The sequence below is a fragment of the Hylobates moloch genome, unplaced genomic scaffold (assembly GCF_009828535.3).
Source record: "Hylobates moloch isolate HMO894 unplaced genomic scaffold, HMol_V3 SCAFFOLD_11, whole genome shotgun sequence".
NCBI classification, from domain to species: Eukaryota; Metazoa; Chordata; class Mammalia; order Primates; family Hylobatidae; genus Hylobates; species Hylobates moloch.
Genome location: NW_026652286.1, coordinates 74,616,603 through 74,633,251, shown reverse-complemented (window position 1 = coordinate 74,633,251; position 16,649 = coordinate 74,616,603). Strand labels below are relative to the sequence as shown.

General features: G+C 36.6%; 1 protein-coding gene across 6 annotated transcripts in view; it reads right to left on the bottom strand.

Moving 5' to 3' along the window:
* CEP126 (centrosomal protein 126) overlaps window positions 1-16,649 on the bottom strand; it is an 87,050-nt gene that overhangs the window by 42,783 nt on the left and 27,618 nt on the right. For all 6 annotated transcript variants that reach the window (XR_009215581.1, XR_009215580.1, XM_032167227.2 and 3 more), the window contains exons 3-5: window positions 15,048-15,193; window positions 11,288-11,399; window positions 1,078-1,276 (exon numbers count right to left, since the gene is read on the bottom strand). Coding sequence is in view for 4 of the 6 variants with exons in the window: in XM_032167227.2 (XP_032023118.1) it covers window positions 1,078-1,276; window positions 11,288-11,399; window positions 15,048-15,193 (457 nt within the window). In the remaining 2 variants the exon portion in view is untranslated. The remainder of the gene's footprint in view (window positions 1-1,077; window positions 1,277-11,287; window positions 11,400-15,047; window positions 15,194-16,649) is intronic.

The following is a 16,649-nucleotide window of genomic DNA, read 5'->3' as shown; positions in this document are numbered from 1 at the left end:
GCTCATGCCTGTAATCCCAGCACTTTGGGAGGCTGAGGCGGGCGGATCATGGGGTCAAGAGATGGAGACCATCTGGCCAACATGGTGAAACTTTGTCTCTACTAAAAGTACAAAAATTAGCTGGGCGTGGTGGCAGGCACCTGTAGTCCCAGCTACTTGGGAGGCTGAGGCAGGAGAACTGCTTGAACCTGGGAGGTGGAGGTTGCAATGAACCGAGATTGCACCACTGTACTCCAGCCTGGTGACAGAGTGAGACTCCATTTCAAAAAAAAGAAACAAAAGAAAAAAAAAGGAAAAAAGAAAAAAGTGTTAAGTTTTTTTGTTTAATAGGTAGCTTGGGTTACTAGTGGATCTTTTTAAGGCTTATTCAGGCAACATAACTACGTAGAAAGCCTAGTTCATAAGGCTTACATCATTTCTTTCCCCTTTTCAAGATCATATCCTGCACTGCCTCTGACCCATGTCTAATAGCAGTTGTTTTATATATTTTATTCATAATTATAGTCGTTTATGGTAGGAAGGCACATCACGATAGCTGCCAGGAATCTTCTGTTTTGCTTTCTTAGCCTTGCCACTGTTGATTAATTGTTGGATGAATCAGGCCAGTGTTATGAATTTAATCTGATATTGGTTTATTAAAAATCTCATAAATGTGCATAATTATTAATGAAAAATAAAGTACATTGATGGACATGTAGGAAAATCAGCCAATATCTGTACTCAGTTGTGGAAAAACAAAGTATATGCCCTACTAGGGATAGATTACAAACATCATGTCTAGCAAATTCTGCCATATTTCCATTAAGAAACTAATATCTAAATGTATTATAATTTTCTGGTTGCTTTTTATAATACAATTTCTAACAATAATACATTACATTGTACTTTCAAAGGTAAGGAAAAAACTAAAAAATTATTTCTATAGTTTCTATGATGAATTTGTGCTGATTCATCCATACTCTCTTTCATGGCCTACTCTCAGCTAGTAAGATATTTCTTTAGCGGAGAACACTGCAAAAGTGGAGCAAAATTAGTGCAAGTAATTAAAATATTAACAACATTTTTATAGTTTCATACTTGCAAATTGCTTAGATGCTGATCTTCTAGGAGTTTCTGAGTTTCCTCCAGTTTAAGCTGGAACACATTTTTGCTAGTAGCCAAGGTTGCCCTCATGTTTTCATTCATTTCTTTCTCACAATTGATTTTGGATAAGAGTTGTTTCTGATGCTTGTGATCATTTTTTGATAATGCTGAAGGCAAGGCAGAATCTATAGCTCTGTGAACCAGACATAAAAAGTGCTTAGTACATTTAAATAAAGTTAACTTCTTTCTATATGTATATACATGACACATTAGGTGTAATACGTGTGTGTTTGTCCAGATAACCACATATAAGGATATTGGAGAAATATATAGACATGTTAGAATGAGAATTTAAGGCAATCAATAGTAGAATAAAAATAGCTGCGAGACTAAAGTACCAGTAAAGAACTCCATCTTCATATAGGAATGCTCAGTAATTCATGGCTTTGATTATTATAACCTATCCCTCTATAATCTGGGATAAGGGTAGAAGTAATTCCTGTGTAGAGTTAGTCCTCAGGTCTTTAAGAGCATTCCTATATGGATAATAATATACTGCATTACCCTTCTTTCTGAGTTGATGTCATGGCTGGTAGGTTAGGAAAAAACTGTAACCCTAATAGTGTTGGTCGAAGATTCAAGCAGATAGAAAATATAAAAATTGCTTGTCAGGGTCGGCAGGAATTTCCTCCCTATTTAACTAGCATTGGGAACTTGGATCTGCCTCAATGGAGGCCAAGTACTCACTTATTTTCAGTTATTTCAGGAATATAAACAGGAATATAAGCATGCTTTTTATGTCACAGAAGCGTATCCTTAATATAGAGTCTACCTTTACTATGCTAAAAGCCATCCAAACATTTTCAGCGCATGACGTCATTTTCTATTAGAATTTTGTATCTTCTGCAAACCTAGCATGTTACATTTCAGCACATACACAAAGTGAAAGCAAAGAACTAAAGAAGATTTTTGGGGGAGGATAGGATGGAGATGAGACTATCATATAGCTGAATGCTGCTGCACTGGGGCTGGCAGTGTGAATCCCAAGAGCATTTATTCCTAATTCAATTAAATTATTCCCACTTTAATGAGAATAAAAATGTTTTGGAAGGTGACAATGGCCACATGTGATATATACCTATTACCTATCTCCAATATCTATATATATATCTTTATTTGGACAGACTGTAGTAGTCAAGGTCAATGATTACTAGATTAACTATCCCTTTGTGATCACACATTTAATCAGGGAGAGCAAGAAGGTATTTAATACAAGTTCCTGAACATTGAGAGTATGTTTCTGTCTCTTCCTTTTACACTTTACTACTCTTAGATAATCCTTCCCCTTTAGTTGCCCTTCCCAAACAAAATATTGCTATATCTACAAAATATCTAATAAACTCAATTTATTTACCTTTAAAGTTGTCGTGTCTCAACTTTCTTCTCTATTCCTTTCTTCTCTACTCCACTTTCTTCTCTTCTCTTCTCTACTTTCTTCCCCCAGTGAGGAGGATTGAAGGGGTGGATAGGAATAAAAGGAGATGGGGAGGTAGAAACAGAAGGAGAGTGAAGAATAGGGGGAAAGGAAGAGGAAATCATAAAGGAAGAAGAAACAGGAGAAATTGGAGAGGGAAAAGCTAAATAAGTTGGAGGCAAACCTGGAGAGGAAGATGAATGCAAAGGAGAGGAAAAAAGAGGGATAGATGAAGGAGGTAAGGATGGAGAAGTAGAAGAGGAAGTCGAAGAAGAGGAAAGAATAGATAAGGAGGAAGAAAACGGTATACAGGCTGAAGAAAAGGATGTGCAAGTAGAAGGGGATGAAGGCAAAGAAGAAGATGGAGAATGACAGGGAGATGCAAGGGAGAGAACTGAGGCTGGCGGATGATCTGCAAAGGCCTCGGGCTGATTGGACAATGCTGTGGCTTGTGGAACAGATTGCTGGACTGACTGAAAAGGATCCAAGCTAGCAGGATGTGCAGGCAACGGAGTGACATAAGAAAGAGTGGGGACTGGTGGATGAGGGGGGTGACTGGATAAACAGGAAGGCTTCAAAACAGGGAGAGGTTCCAAAGGGGTTGGGGAAACAACCAGTTGAGCTGGAAGGGAACGACGAACAAGGGTAGGCATTAGAGTGGCTGCAGTAGAATGCTGTGCTGGAAGGAAATGTTTGGGTCTGAAAGTTTTGTAAAATAACTTGTTCAGTGACTCAGGGTCAGGAATGATTGGAGAACTTTGGGGTGGGTGGGGTAGATGGCCAGGTGGGCAAGAAGGAATTGGTGCTGGTAGACGAGGGAAACTGCTAGAAATGCTGGAAGTAGCCGGGGTTGGAGGACGAGGATGATATTTAATTGGGTAAGACAGTAATGGGACTGGTGGAAAGGTCTTTGGAAGAGTAGAGGGTACAGATGGATGGACAGGCAGTATATGGGGCTGGCGGGTAGGAGAAACAGTTGGGTAGCTGGGAAGAATTTGGAAGTGGTGGGACCGCAATGGGACCCGCGGAGGAGACAGTTGATTAGGTAAGTAGGGATCAGGTGTGGAGACAGCTGGACAGGCAGGAATGGATCTGCACAGGTGGAAAAGCATTTGGACAGGCAGGTAGAGAGACAGCCTTATTAAGATTTTTTTTTTGGTTTATTGAGCTGCCTCTAGGCTTTTGATTCATGTTATTTTCTTGTCCATAGGGTCCATGCATGATCATCCTTTGATCAACCAGTGTCCTCTCACACGGACTGAAAAATGTACATAGCTTATTCAGGTTTGCCATTTCTTATTTCTAGCTCTTAGAGTATTTTCACTTTTCAGAAGCCTTTTACTCATACAGATACAGGAATATGGGCTGGACAATCTGGTTTAAAGCATGAGTTCAAAGGGCAAATAGAGGTCAATAGATAACTGCTCAGCTCTGGCCAGATTTCTCAGTGTAGCACGTACTTCAGGATCAACTGCCCCACCACAAATACATGGATATTGGAGATAGATATCTAGCAGTATCATTTTATTAAAGTTTAACCATTTAATATGGGAGACAATATATCCCCTTTTACCTTACACCTTCCAGAATGGTCAAGCATGTTAGCTTTATGATAAAGATTTGGTGGTGACAGAAGACTAATTACTTCTTATATTTTTAACTTTACTCCCTTATTAATATTCTTATATCTCACTATTTGCTGAAGCAGCTTCTATGTTCATGAGAACATATTCTCCGATTTATCTTGGGGCTTAAGCACTAAATGCCCTGCACTTTATCATACGTTTTTTTCTCTTTTACATGATCACATTGCCAACATCTGATTTTTATCTACCACTAACATTTTCCACATTAGAATAATCTTACTGATATACCTCTGCTTCTTTGTAAGCCTCTTATTTCTTGGCATTACTTTATTTCTTAACACATTTAGGTTTACGTTCCACTGAAAATGTATTTTTAATGTGATAGTAGTTTATCAATGATTTCAGCTTAATTATATTTTCAATAAATAAAAATATGTCCATTAACCTAACACCTGATTCTTAATATTCCAATATCTCATATTTACATAGAATTTCAAAGTTTACAAAGCACTTTCATATACATTACTTAAGACTATTGGTTATCTGTGGAGAGAAGTCTAACTTTTTAATAAGTAAATCATAGTGTTCTCACTATACATTGTATACACTTGTTGTTTTCCAAATACATAGAATTTATGTGATATATATATATAAACATACACACACACAGATAGATATAGATACCATGACGTCAAAGTCAAAATAGTATGTTAAAATAACATGAAAACTAACTAGGTATTCTAATGCACAATGAAGATCATTTCTCATAAAACAAAGATGATGTGTGTTATTTAATGATCCTAGCATAGACTTGCTGTAATCATATCTACATATTTGCTACAGGGAAAGCAAAGTTGTTCTGACAGTTTAACTCTTCTAAGACTTCAAGCAACTGCACACTGTTGAACAAGAAAAATGCCTACGCTTTTCTTCATTCTACAAGAGTTTTTAAAAACTGAAAATATCTGGCTGGGCGTGGTGGCTCATGCCTGAATTCCCAGCACTTTGGGAGGCCGAGGCGGGTGGATCACGAGGTCAAGAAATCGAGACCCTCCTGGCCAAAATGGTGAAATCCAGTCTCTACTAAAAATACAAAAATTAGCTGGGTGTGGTGGTACATTCCTATAATCCCAGCTACTTGGGAGGCTGAGGCAGGAGAATCGCTTGAACCCGGGAGGCGGAGGTTGTAGTGAGCCGAGATCGCACCACTGCACTCCAGCCTGGTGACAGAGTGAGACTCTGTCAAAAAAAAAAAAAAAAAAAGGAAAAATAATCCGATTAACATAAAGTATAACAACTGATAGAAAAAAACCCTGAAAGTGAAGAAGCCCTGTATAAAAAATGTACATTGCTTCTATATTAACTGGTTTAGAATTTTTAAAATTAGTCTAAATAAATCCTGGGACTCCCTCTAATTGTTTGTCATCTCTTTTCAGACAAGCTTTCCTATAGAGTACTCTAAAATTATATTGCCACATATAACGTGGTAGTAAATTATATTACTACCACAACTTCCACTTGTCTCTTAACCTAACTGTTATCTGGTTTCCACCTCTATCACTTCAATGTACTACTTTGCTTGTGGTTAACTAATTACCTAATAATTGCAAAAATGGGTATTTCTTGACCACTATCTTTCTTGATTTTAATTCCGTTGGTTTCCACAACATCACATTTCCTTTTTATTTTCTTACTTCTCTGGTTGTTCCTTCTCAGGCTCTTTCTTGAGCTCCTCTTTCTTTGCCTGTCCTTTATATGCTAAAATTTTTGAGTTATGTGACTTTTTTTTTCTTATCTGTATCCACACTTTCTTTGTAATCTTACTTATACTGTCTATGTGACCTTATCTATATTAGTGTGTGAGTAAAGGGTTAACGAAATCTTCTCCTTCTCTATGGACCAATTCAACTTTGAGTTAACTTTCTAAGTCTATTTCTCTGGATAATTAGTAGGATTTAAGCTGTGTTACAAGGCACATTGATTATGGTAAAAATGGCCCTTCATTGGTAAACCACATCTGGACTAAGAGGACTGCAAAGAAACCATAGATATCTGCTAGAAAGCTATAGTTTTGAGTTTCCTTGAGTATGATAATTTTTATTACCAGACATATCTCTTCCATGGGAGCAATTCATATGGAGCCGTTACAAAAAACATTTGTTCCTGTTTAGAACATGGGGCCTCTTATCCAGAGTAGGTAGATGCCCACCCATTGTGATAATGTAAGCATTATAAGCCTTAAAGCTGAGCTGTCACTTGTAGAGGGTAGAAACATAGCAAAAACTAGCCCCTCAACTGCTTTGTGGCCTTCTATAAGGATTCCTCCTATTGAAGAATGTTACCTAGTTGGCATGCAGTGTTTTCTGGTCTCTAATTGAAGCCAAACATAGCCTGGTACAGTTAAGGGAGTTCGATTGTTTAGCTGAATCTAAGACTACCACTGGTGGATACTGCCATGACTTTAACTTTATTCATTCATTGATGACTGTCATATCTACATTCATGGCCCAGATTTCTTACTATAAGAAACTGGCTCTTGAATATCTCATAAGTGTCTCAAACTCAAACATGTCATTCTCCTTCCAATTACTTCCTCCCCTAAACCTATTTATTCTTCCCTCATATTCATCTTTTTTTTTTTTTTTACTGAAGTAAGAACACTTAACATGAGATCTACACCCTCTTAACCTCATAGTCCTCATTTTGATAAATGGTTTTACCACTTATTCACTGACCAGATCTAATCTCCGGAGTCATCTTTGATTCTTCCCAATCACTCCAGGTCTTAAACAGTTACCAAGGCATATTGATTCTACCTTCTAAATAGCTTTCAAGAAGTCATTGTTTTCATCAACTAAAATGCCATTTTACCTGATTTTTCTATTTTTAGTGTTCCCCTTTTCTTTTCCACTCTGGCAATATTTCCAACCTATAAATATTGTATGTTTGCTTCAAATCTTTCAGTAATTGTTTTTAAAACAAACTCCTTAACAAGGCTCTTCATGATCTAATTCATGGCTTCCTTTCCAACCTATCTGCCCACAACTCTCTCCTCACTGTACACATTAGCCAAATTGAGCTACTTGTAGCTCCCTTAACATAACATGCCTTTTATGATTCTATGCCCTTTCACATGCTAATATTCCTTCTGGTTGAAGTTTCTTCTCGGTGTTTGTCTCAGATAAATATCCTCCTCATCTATCTAACTTCGGGCCACTTTTATACACTTTGAGAAGTGTTCACTCATGTCAGTGATATTTTTCCATTCAAAGTATTTATTGAATACCTCCAACATGAGTACTGAATTAAGCACTATAGGGAATACCTGCATATGTAAGACTGAGACACTGTCCTTTAGAATATTACAATCTGGTTGTGGGGACAAAAGTACACATGACAATTAAGCAACAATATATACAATCATAACTTTCAAATCTATTTCTATAGCCTTGGCCTCTCACCTCACCTTTGGTTAAATTATTTTTACACATTTCTACATGGATATTTATCCCCTCAATTCAGAAGGCTCAAAGGGAATTTTAAAAAGTTAATCACATTCCCTTAATCAGCAAGACTCAAAATATCAGTTGCTTTTTATTTTTTTGCTTTTTTTCATTTCCTTTGTCCTATATCAAACTCATCTATTCTTTTAATAAAATATCTTTTCTTTCTGCTTCTATTCTGTCTATTCTCCAATTCTTCTTCCTCTTCTTTCGCCTCCTCTTCCTCATCTTCTTGTTCTTTTCTTTTTCCTTCTCCTTCTCCTTTTTCTTTTGAGACAGGATTTCACTCTTGTTACCTAGGCTGGAGTGCAGTGGTGTGATCATAGCTCACTGTGGCTCCAACTCCTGGGCTCAAGTGATCCTTCTCCTGATCTCCTCGAGTAGCTAGAGCTACAGGTGTGTGCCAGCATTCCCAGCTAATTTTTACATTTTGTGTGTGTGTAGAGATGGGGTCTTGCTCTATTGTCCAGGTTGGTCTTGAACTCCTGGACTTAATTGATTCTCCTTCCTCAGCCTCCCAAAGCACTGAAATTACAGGTGTGGGCCACTATGCCCAGCTTATACTTCAATTCTTATACTTCTGGTTGATCAACATCCTTAAACTCTTATTTCTTTATGCTACTTCTCTGCACTGTGAAAGCACATTATCTTCATTCTTTCTTCTCTCTCATCCTCTCACTACTCAAAACCGTTTATTATCAGAGCCATCCTTTCTTCACTATACAAAATAGTACTGTTCTGGTTTAGGTAGTAAGGATCTATCCCTTGGGTTATTCCAATAATTTCCTCTCTGGTCTCCTTGCCTCCAATTTCTCCCTATCCTCTCTATTCTCCAACATTTGCACCATTTATCTTTCTAAAATAAGAAAGAGGATGCCATCACTCCCCTGCTGAAAAACCTCCATTGGCTCCCCACTGGTTACAGGATAAAGTTCACACTCACTTGCTAGGCATACAAACATTTTACATCTGATCGCAATCTACATTTCTAGATCATCCCCTGTCCCATCAGCAACACATCCTACAGTCCCGACACTTGAATTAAGTTCTATTTCCTCAGGGGTCTATGCCTTCCACAACACTGTAGCACTGCACATGCCTAAAACCCAACACATGCTTCTCTGATAAATCTTAACTCATTCTTTAAGACTACCTTCTATCTTCAATGCTGTACTTCTTTATTACTTTGCTAGTATTTCTGTAACAACTCCCATTATACAGTATTACATGTGTATTATGTTGTAAAGACCAACAAACAGTATTATAATGTGATTGCAAACCCTTGCTAGGCAGAGGACCATATCTCATTCACATGTGTAACCCATGCTAATCAATGTATAACACAGAATAAGTACTTACATTTTTATCCTACTCTACCTTTCTAGACTGCAATTCTGTTGCTCATCACTTTAATATTCATATTTAAACATTGTAAGATCTCTCTTAAGGGAAAGGCCATATATTGGCCATACATCTCTTCTGGCTATTGTCCTATCACTCTCTAACTTTCACAGTCAAACTAAACTTGTTATCCTTTTTGCTCTCCATTTCCCTTCAACTCATTGCAATTTATTTTCTGCCCCCACCACTCCACTAAAATTGGTCTGACAAAAGTTGCCAGTAACTTTTTTTGTTGTGAAATACAGTGGACCCATTGTTTCTATGTTGGATATTCTCTTTGCCCCTCCAGATTCATTTACCACATTTCTCTACTTGACTCTGCTCCAAGAGACCGAATGATCCCTTGCTCTTTGATTTATGGCTGAGTTTGGCCACTGGAAGGTACCAGAAGGAGAAAAGAGGGTGACAGAAGAAAGAGGTTTTTGGTAATTATTCCTCTGACTTCCTCCCTGCTGGGCTTGGTTTAGCAGTGGCTTACATTGCTCTCCCCAGGACCACAGGACCTGTCCAGCCTCCTTCTTCTACAGTATAGCTCTTTTCAGTTCAGGTCTGTGTTGGTAATATTGACTTTGTGTCAGTTCTGGGGGTGGTTTACCATCCTTTGTTGGTTTTATAGTCCCTTACTTAACCTCTCAGTCACCTCTTTTAAGTGTGCCTCCTGTTCCCTGCCAGGATCCTGACTGACAGACATTATGTGTCTGATTCTTTAGAAGTCATTTGATCTCTGTAAACTATGTTTTTCCCATCAAAATTTATCCTTCCCTAGTTTTCATGATACTGACCTCTCCTAGTCCTATATGAGCCATTCTAGCCATTCTGTTTGCAAGCTTCTCTTCTTTTTCCACTTCCTTAAATGTTGCTGTTCTTCAGTGCTCATCACACACATATTCTCCATAGTTGACCATATCCATTACCTTGGCTTCAAATGCCTTTAGCCTAAGTCTTTCTCTTGAGCTCTAGGCTATATAATTTCTACATTTATTGAAATATCCCCAGCTTTCAATCCATTATCCATAATTGTTCACAATGGATTGGAATAATATGTTTAAAAAGAAAATTTCATCTTATCACTAATTTGCCTAAAATTATTCATTGACTCCTCTTAAACTCTCAAGATAAAGTTTATATTTCTTGGCATACAGATGCACTTCTCTCTCCAATCTTGTATCTGGCAAAGCCATCTGTATTTTGCATTCTATGAGGTACACATACTCATTCTCCTAGAGTATATCATGCCTTCGATTGCCCTTGGCTTTTGCACATGCTCATCTCTCTGTCTAAAATGCCATCCACTCACTTGTTCCAAATAACTACTATTTTCTTCAAAGCTTTGCTGAAGAATTCTCTGTCCCATGAGGTCTTTCCTGAACTCTAATTAGGATCAAGAGGATACATTTACTTGTTCTTAGTCCTAATCAAGGGAACTGTTGCCCAGAGATATTCTAAAAATGGAGTAACATTATGCACAGGTAAAATACTAACATAATTTATTGTCTGAATTGTAGATGTATTTATATAAATGAATTTTATATATTATTGTAATTACTCATTTGGCACTATTCTATATTTCTGAAGCACTGTTTCACTTATCTTTTAGATTATACACTAGGGATTATATTTTACAATAGTATATACTTCTCCATATCCCCTTATAATGCCTGATCTACTTCTATACATGTAGTAGCATTAACAAATGTTTGGAATAAATAAATGGAAGATACAGAATGTCTGAGGGTACCCAGTGGTTGATTGGTCCATCCTATTACTTCTAGATGATTCACTTATGCCATCCTGCAGAAGAACCAGGAGACTCTGTAGCCTTTTCAAGACATCCAGGAGAGATTTTCAGTGAGGAAAAACCCACTTCTACCATAAAATTACTCTTTTTACTTAAATTTATTACAGTTCAACATAATTTTCTCTTCTCAGTAAAGATATCAACATTTTAATCAAAATATCAATATCAATATTTAAAAAGTGTTTTGATGGTATGTTCCACAAACATTATTTAACATACATAGTATTTTGTAATACCAAGGACTTTAAGATAACAAATTGGAATTCTGACCTATTCTTGGAGCAATTTTCATTCTACTCTACCTCAATTTAATCTGTAAAAATAAAAGAATAAACTCTAAAACACAGGGGAGGAGTAGCTGATGAAAAAGCTCACAAGCACAGCAACTAGATGGTTATACAATTATTGTAATAATTGTATACAATAATCATAAATTACTTACCTCCAGTTTATTGTTGGTCTACGGGAAAAGGGAAGGTTTACTTCTGATTTTAAGTTGGATTCCTGAATTTGTTTGAGGGCCTCTTCTAATGGAGGAACTGGTTTTCGGAAAACTAAAGAGATAATAAAGACCGAACAGTACAGAATCACTTTATCTTCAGTGGTCACTTTACATATAATTTAATTGGTTAATGATAAAATAGTACTTTAAAACTTTTGTAAAAATAAAATATTTTCAGATACTTTAAATTTTGACATTCAGTTCCCAAAAGAGAATGTGTTACCTCAAAGTTTTCATCACCAATTTTAAGAATATTTATCAGGAAAAAAGAGACTTTGAGAAATGTCTGGGCTCTTCATTCTGGCATGCAAACTCCCCTATATTTGATCTCATAGTGCCATAAATTTCTGACACAATTTATAAATATTCCTATGAAGAAAAGGGGAACATACAAAAACACCAACTAACATTTACTGAGCACTTAGTTATAGACCTTATTTTTAAACATTTAATGCACATAAACTATTTAACCCTCACTACGGCCTATGAGGTATATTTGAATTTTACAACTGAAGAAACTGAGGCATAGAGAAGGCAAGTAACTTGCTCAAGGTCATACATTATTATGGACACTCATCCATATACTGTCCTGCACAACCTTTAATATAACCCCATGTCCTACATATATCCACTTTCTCAACTCCTTCCACTGTGCACTTTGGTATTCAACGTACTCTATTTCACCCTACTTCTCTCTCTAAATATTGTCTTCTCTTACAACCCTCTCAAATGGAGACATCATTTCCCTCCCATTATATACTATAAATATACTATACTATCTATACATGGTATCTATAGTATATCATATACTATAAATAACTCAAGGCCTGGAAATAGGGTGAGTGAATTTCTGGCTTTAGCTCTTCGTGGGTACTTCCAAACTATCTTCCTCTTTTCTTTTTTAAAACACCAACATGTCATCAGACTTTTCCATTATTACAACATTTGTAATTTATTTAAAATGTTTAAGCAAAAATAGCATGTTATTATGTAAGGGTTAGTTCAAACTTGAACTCTAGAGACAATCCATTTCCCTAATCAACTGGTGATTACATGAAGAATGCAAAGCTACAGGATAGTTTACTGATATTCACATCATAAAGGATGCATCTATCAAAGTAATAAATTAATTTAAAAATTATTTATTGAATGTTTAAAATAAGGTTTTCTGCTAATTTATAGAGGCACTGTTCGCCTTCTAGCCTCTCTTCCACCACTGTTTTTTTTTTTTTGAGAGTCTTGCTCTGTCGCTCAGGCTGGAGTGCAGTGGTGCGACCTCTGCTTACTACGACTTTTGCCTCCTGGGTTTTTAAGCAATTATCCTGCCCCAGCCTCCCTAGTAGTTGGGATTACAGGCACCCGCCACCACGCCTGGCTAACTTTTGTATTTTTAGTAGAGATGGGGTTTCACCATGTTGGCCAGGCTGGTCTTGAACTCCCAACTTCAGGTGGTCCACCTGCCTCAGCCTCCCAAAGTGCTGGGATTACAGGCATGAACCACCTCGCCCAGCTTCTTTCACCATTTTCAGTGAAATCAGTAACTGAATCCTACTGATTATATCCATTTATTTATTATTTTTTTGAGATAAGGTCTGCCTCTGTTGCCCAGGCTGGAGTACAGTGGTGTGATCTTGGCTCACTGCAACCTCCGATTCCTGGGCTCAAGCAACCCTCCCACTTCAGCCTCCTGAGTAGCTGGGACTACAGGCATGAACTACCATGCCTGGCTAATTTTTGTGTTGTTTGTAGAGATTGAGTTTCATCACGTTGCCCAGGATGGTCTTGAACTTGTCAGCTCTTAAGCCATCCGCCTGCCTCGGCCTCCCAAAGTGCTGGGATTACAGGCATGAGCCACCTCGGCTGGCCGTGATTATATGTCTTGAATATAGTATCTCTGGCTGGGCACAGTAGCGAAGAAGAGCAAGACTCCGTCTTGAAAAAAAAAAAAAAGGATGAATATGGATATGGATGAATATGAATCTTATCTCTTACACTCAATGCACTGCTTTAATTTAGGAGTTTAACATCTCTTACCATAATTATTTAAATAGTATCCTACTAGTCTACTTACTTTAGTAAGTCTCTACTTCAATCTATATTCCATCTTGTAACTATAATTATCTTTCTAACAAATCTAATTATAGCAGAGACCCCTAGTTCCCCACCTAATAGGCATTTTCCCCTTTTTCCTTGGTAACAGACCCTATATAGTTAAGGGGTAGCAATATACCTACATTAAAAAAACTATTTTTCAGACTCCCTTGCAAATAAAGTTGCCAAGCAGAGATCTCAGAGGTACAGCTTTTTTTCCTGTTCTTTCTTCCTGCCTAGAACACTGGTGTGATGGTTGAGCTCTAGCAGCTACCATGTGACCATGACAGTGAGGGTATAAACTATGTACTAAAGACTTTTGAGCCGAGTGACAGATGATCCTTCTGTCTCTCAGCTCAGTATAAACATCAAACCAGCTCTTGACTGCCTACCACAGGACTTCATATTATATGGGAGAAAAATAAACTGTTATCATGTTTAAGCTACTGTTATTTAGCACAGTTTTACTAGCTGCCTTTATTAACAGTAATATTTATTACTAACACAGCAATGGCTTGCTTTCTTGTTAAAAAAAACTGTAAGTGGACTGTATTTTGCATAAAGATGAAATTCCTGGCATGGCATATAAAGCTCTTTGAGAACTGGCTACCTCTTATTTTTTCTAGCTTCATATCCATTTTTCTTCTTTTCCCCATCCTATGCTTCAGATACACTGAAATACATAATTTATTTGTACAAGCTGTTCTTTTGCCTGGGATGTCCTTTTATTTTCTGTTTGCTTTGCAATATGCTCATTTGTTAAGATCCGACTTAAGTCATTTTTCCAAGAATGATGTCCTTGATGTCCTGACATAGGTTTAGTGTTCTTTCCTCTGTGCTCTCACGGCACTTTACAGCACTTTACACATTCTGCTACCATAGCAATTATCATTACGTTATTGACATTACTTATACCACTCTCATCTCCAAAACAGGTTGTGAGATCTTTAATGGTAGAATGCAATTAGATTTTTCTATATCTCAGCTTAGCCTAAGGCTAAGTACAACACCGTACACCATATGTTTGCTGAATACATAAAGGTTCTGCTTATCACTATTCTTTATGAAGCTTTGACATATTGTTAATTGTCTTACTATTTAAGGCATAAAAACATAGATATAATACAAAAGAACCAACCATAATCATATTTAAATTCTTAACTGGTTCCAAGTTTTTATCTTGTTGGATTATATTACTCTGTAGACTTTCTTTTTGTTCTGCCAGTCTCTCAAATATGAATTTGAGCCAAACCATTAAAAAATACTAGAATAAATGTGACACTAATTTTCTGAACCCAAATGTTAAATTTGCTTTGTACTAAGCTACTTACCAAATCAATTTTAAAAAGATAAACCATTGTAACCAGTTGGAAGTCAAATCAAACTGTGAGTTTTAGAATTTAGTAATAGAGCCAACAATATTCTCTGAATTAAACCTGAATCAAATGACTATTTTTCATTTGGTTAAAGTGCTTTTACTCAAAAGTCATATTGGTCTTTTTAGTTTGTTTCCACTTCATTTCTTCATTTATGATTTTATTGTCTACTCATGTCAAATGAGATTAAAACTTTAATTTATGTTCTCATATTGTTCTAGAAATTAAGGCACCTGCTTTCCTCCGCTGTGAAAGAGGAATATGGGCACGCTGGAATTTTTCAGTAACTTCTTCAAACTTCTGTTTTCTTTGCTGAAGTATTTGTTCTCTAATTTGGTGTTCTTTTTCTTCTTGTTCTTTTCGTTTCTCCTCAAAAGCTCTATATTTAAAACACAAAGTAGGCAACAGAAACAGGTGGTAAGTTTAGAAAATAGTTTCAAAATGATGCATTTATTATATAACAATGTTTTCATATTTCAAAATTTTATTTAAAAACAACAAATTTTAAATTTTTTAAAACAGGTGTTTTCCAAAGACTTATTTCTTTGTAAATGGTCATTTCAGAACTGTATCCAGGTCTCTTGCAACTAAGAGAAGGTTCTCTAATGCAGCCCTTTCTAATTTCTGGCAGGTTTGCATACCTATTCCCACCTCGCAAACTGTGCAGTGGAAAAAGCCATTTCTAAGGAAGCTATGCCATTTTCTGTAATGTGAAGAATGAATTCATTAGTGAAAGAAGTAGCTTTGAAAATTATGACGTATTCAATAAAATCTGTACATTTTTATTTTTCTTTTGGACCACAAGTTTAAAATTGGCTGTCATTTTAAGTTGGAACTGTGCTAAAAATTCAGGAAATTTACACAAAAATGTGGATTTCCAGTTTCTCTTCAAAATTTGGAAGATCTGGCAAATCTGGATTCTTAATCACACATAGCTCCAAACACCTGCCCCTAATCCCTGCCATTCCCTATTTTTCTTAACTTTCTTATTTCATTTATTTCTGATTACCCCCAGACACTTGAATTTATGTTCTCTAGTTTAAGCTGTACTGTCTCAAAAACTGATTTTGTCCTTGGAAGACTGTGTGTGTGTGCGTGCACATGCGCATATGTGTGTATGATTTAATAATTATTTGCTGGAAAATGAAAAAAAAATGAAAAGCCAAGCCTACAAATCACAGGCAGAGAAACCTCCAAAGGGAATTCCGTAGAATGCGTGGGGTTAGGAGATGGTTGGTAAGAACTCTTTTAGAATTTTTAGTGCCATAGGTTACTACTGACCATCTTTCTAAAGACCTCTCCTGGCTAGAACATTATTCTACTCTAAATAGCTCAGATTAAGGAAACTATATATACTTTCAGGTGATAGAGGACTATAGATCTCCAAGTGGTCCAACATATGAGATAGGTAGAATGTAGTGATGTAGCACCAGAGGTGGGGGAGAAGATTTTTAGCTCCCAAAACAATCTCCTTCAAGAATCTCCCCAGGTCAAGATAAGAAGTTGCTTTTATAATTTGATTCAGCATAATATATTAGAAGTTATAGCCACAGTAAGTAGGCAAGAAAAAAAAAAGGCATCCAGACTGGAAAGGAAAAAGTAAAATTAACTCTAGTCCAGATGACATAATCTTATATGTAGAAAACCCTAAAGATTCCATGTAAAACCAGCACTAATAAATGAATTCAGCAAAGTTGCAGGATACAAAATCAACACATATAAACCAGTTGCATATCTATACACTTAACAATGAACAATGCAGAAAGGAAATAAACAATCTCAATTTACAATAGCACAAAAATGCCTAGGAATAAATTTAACTAAGGAGGCAAAAG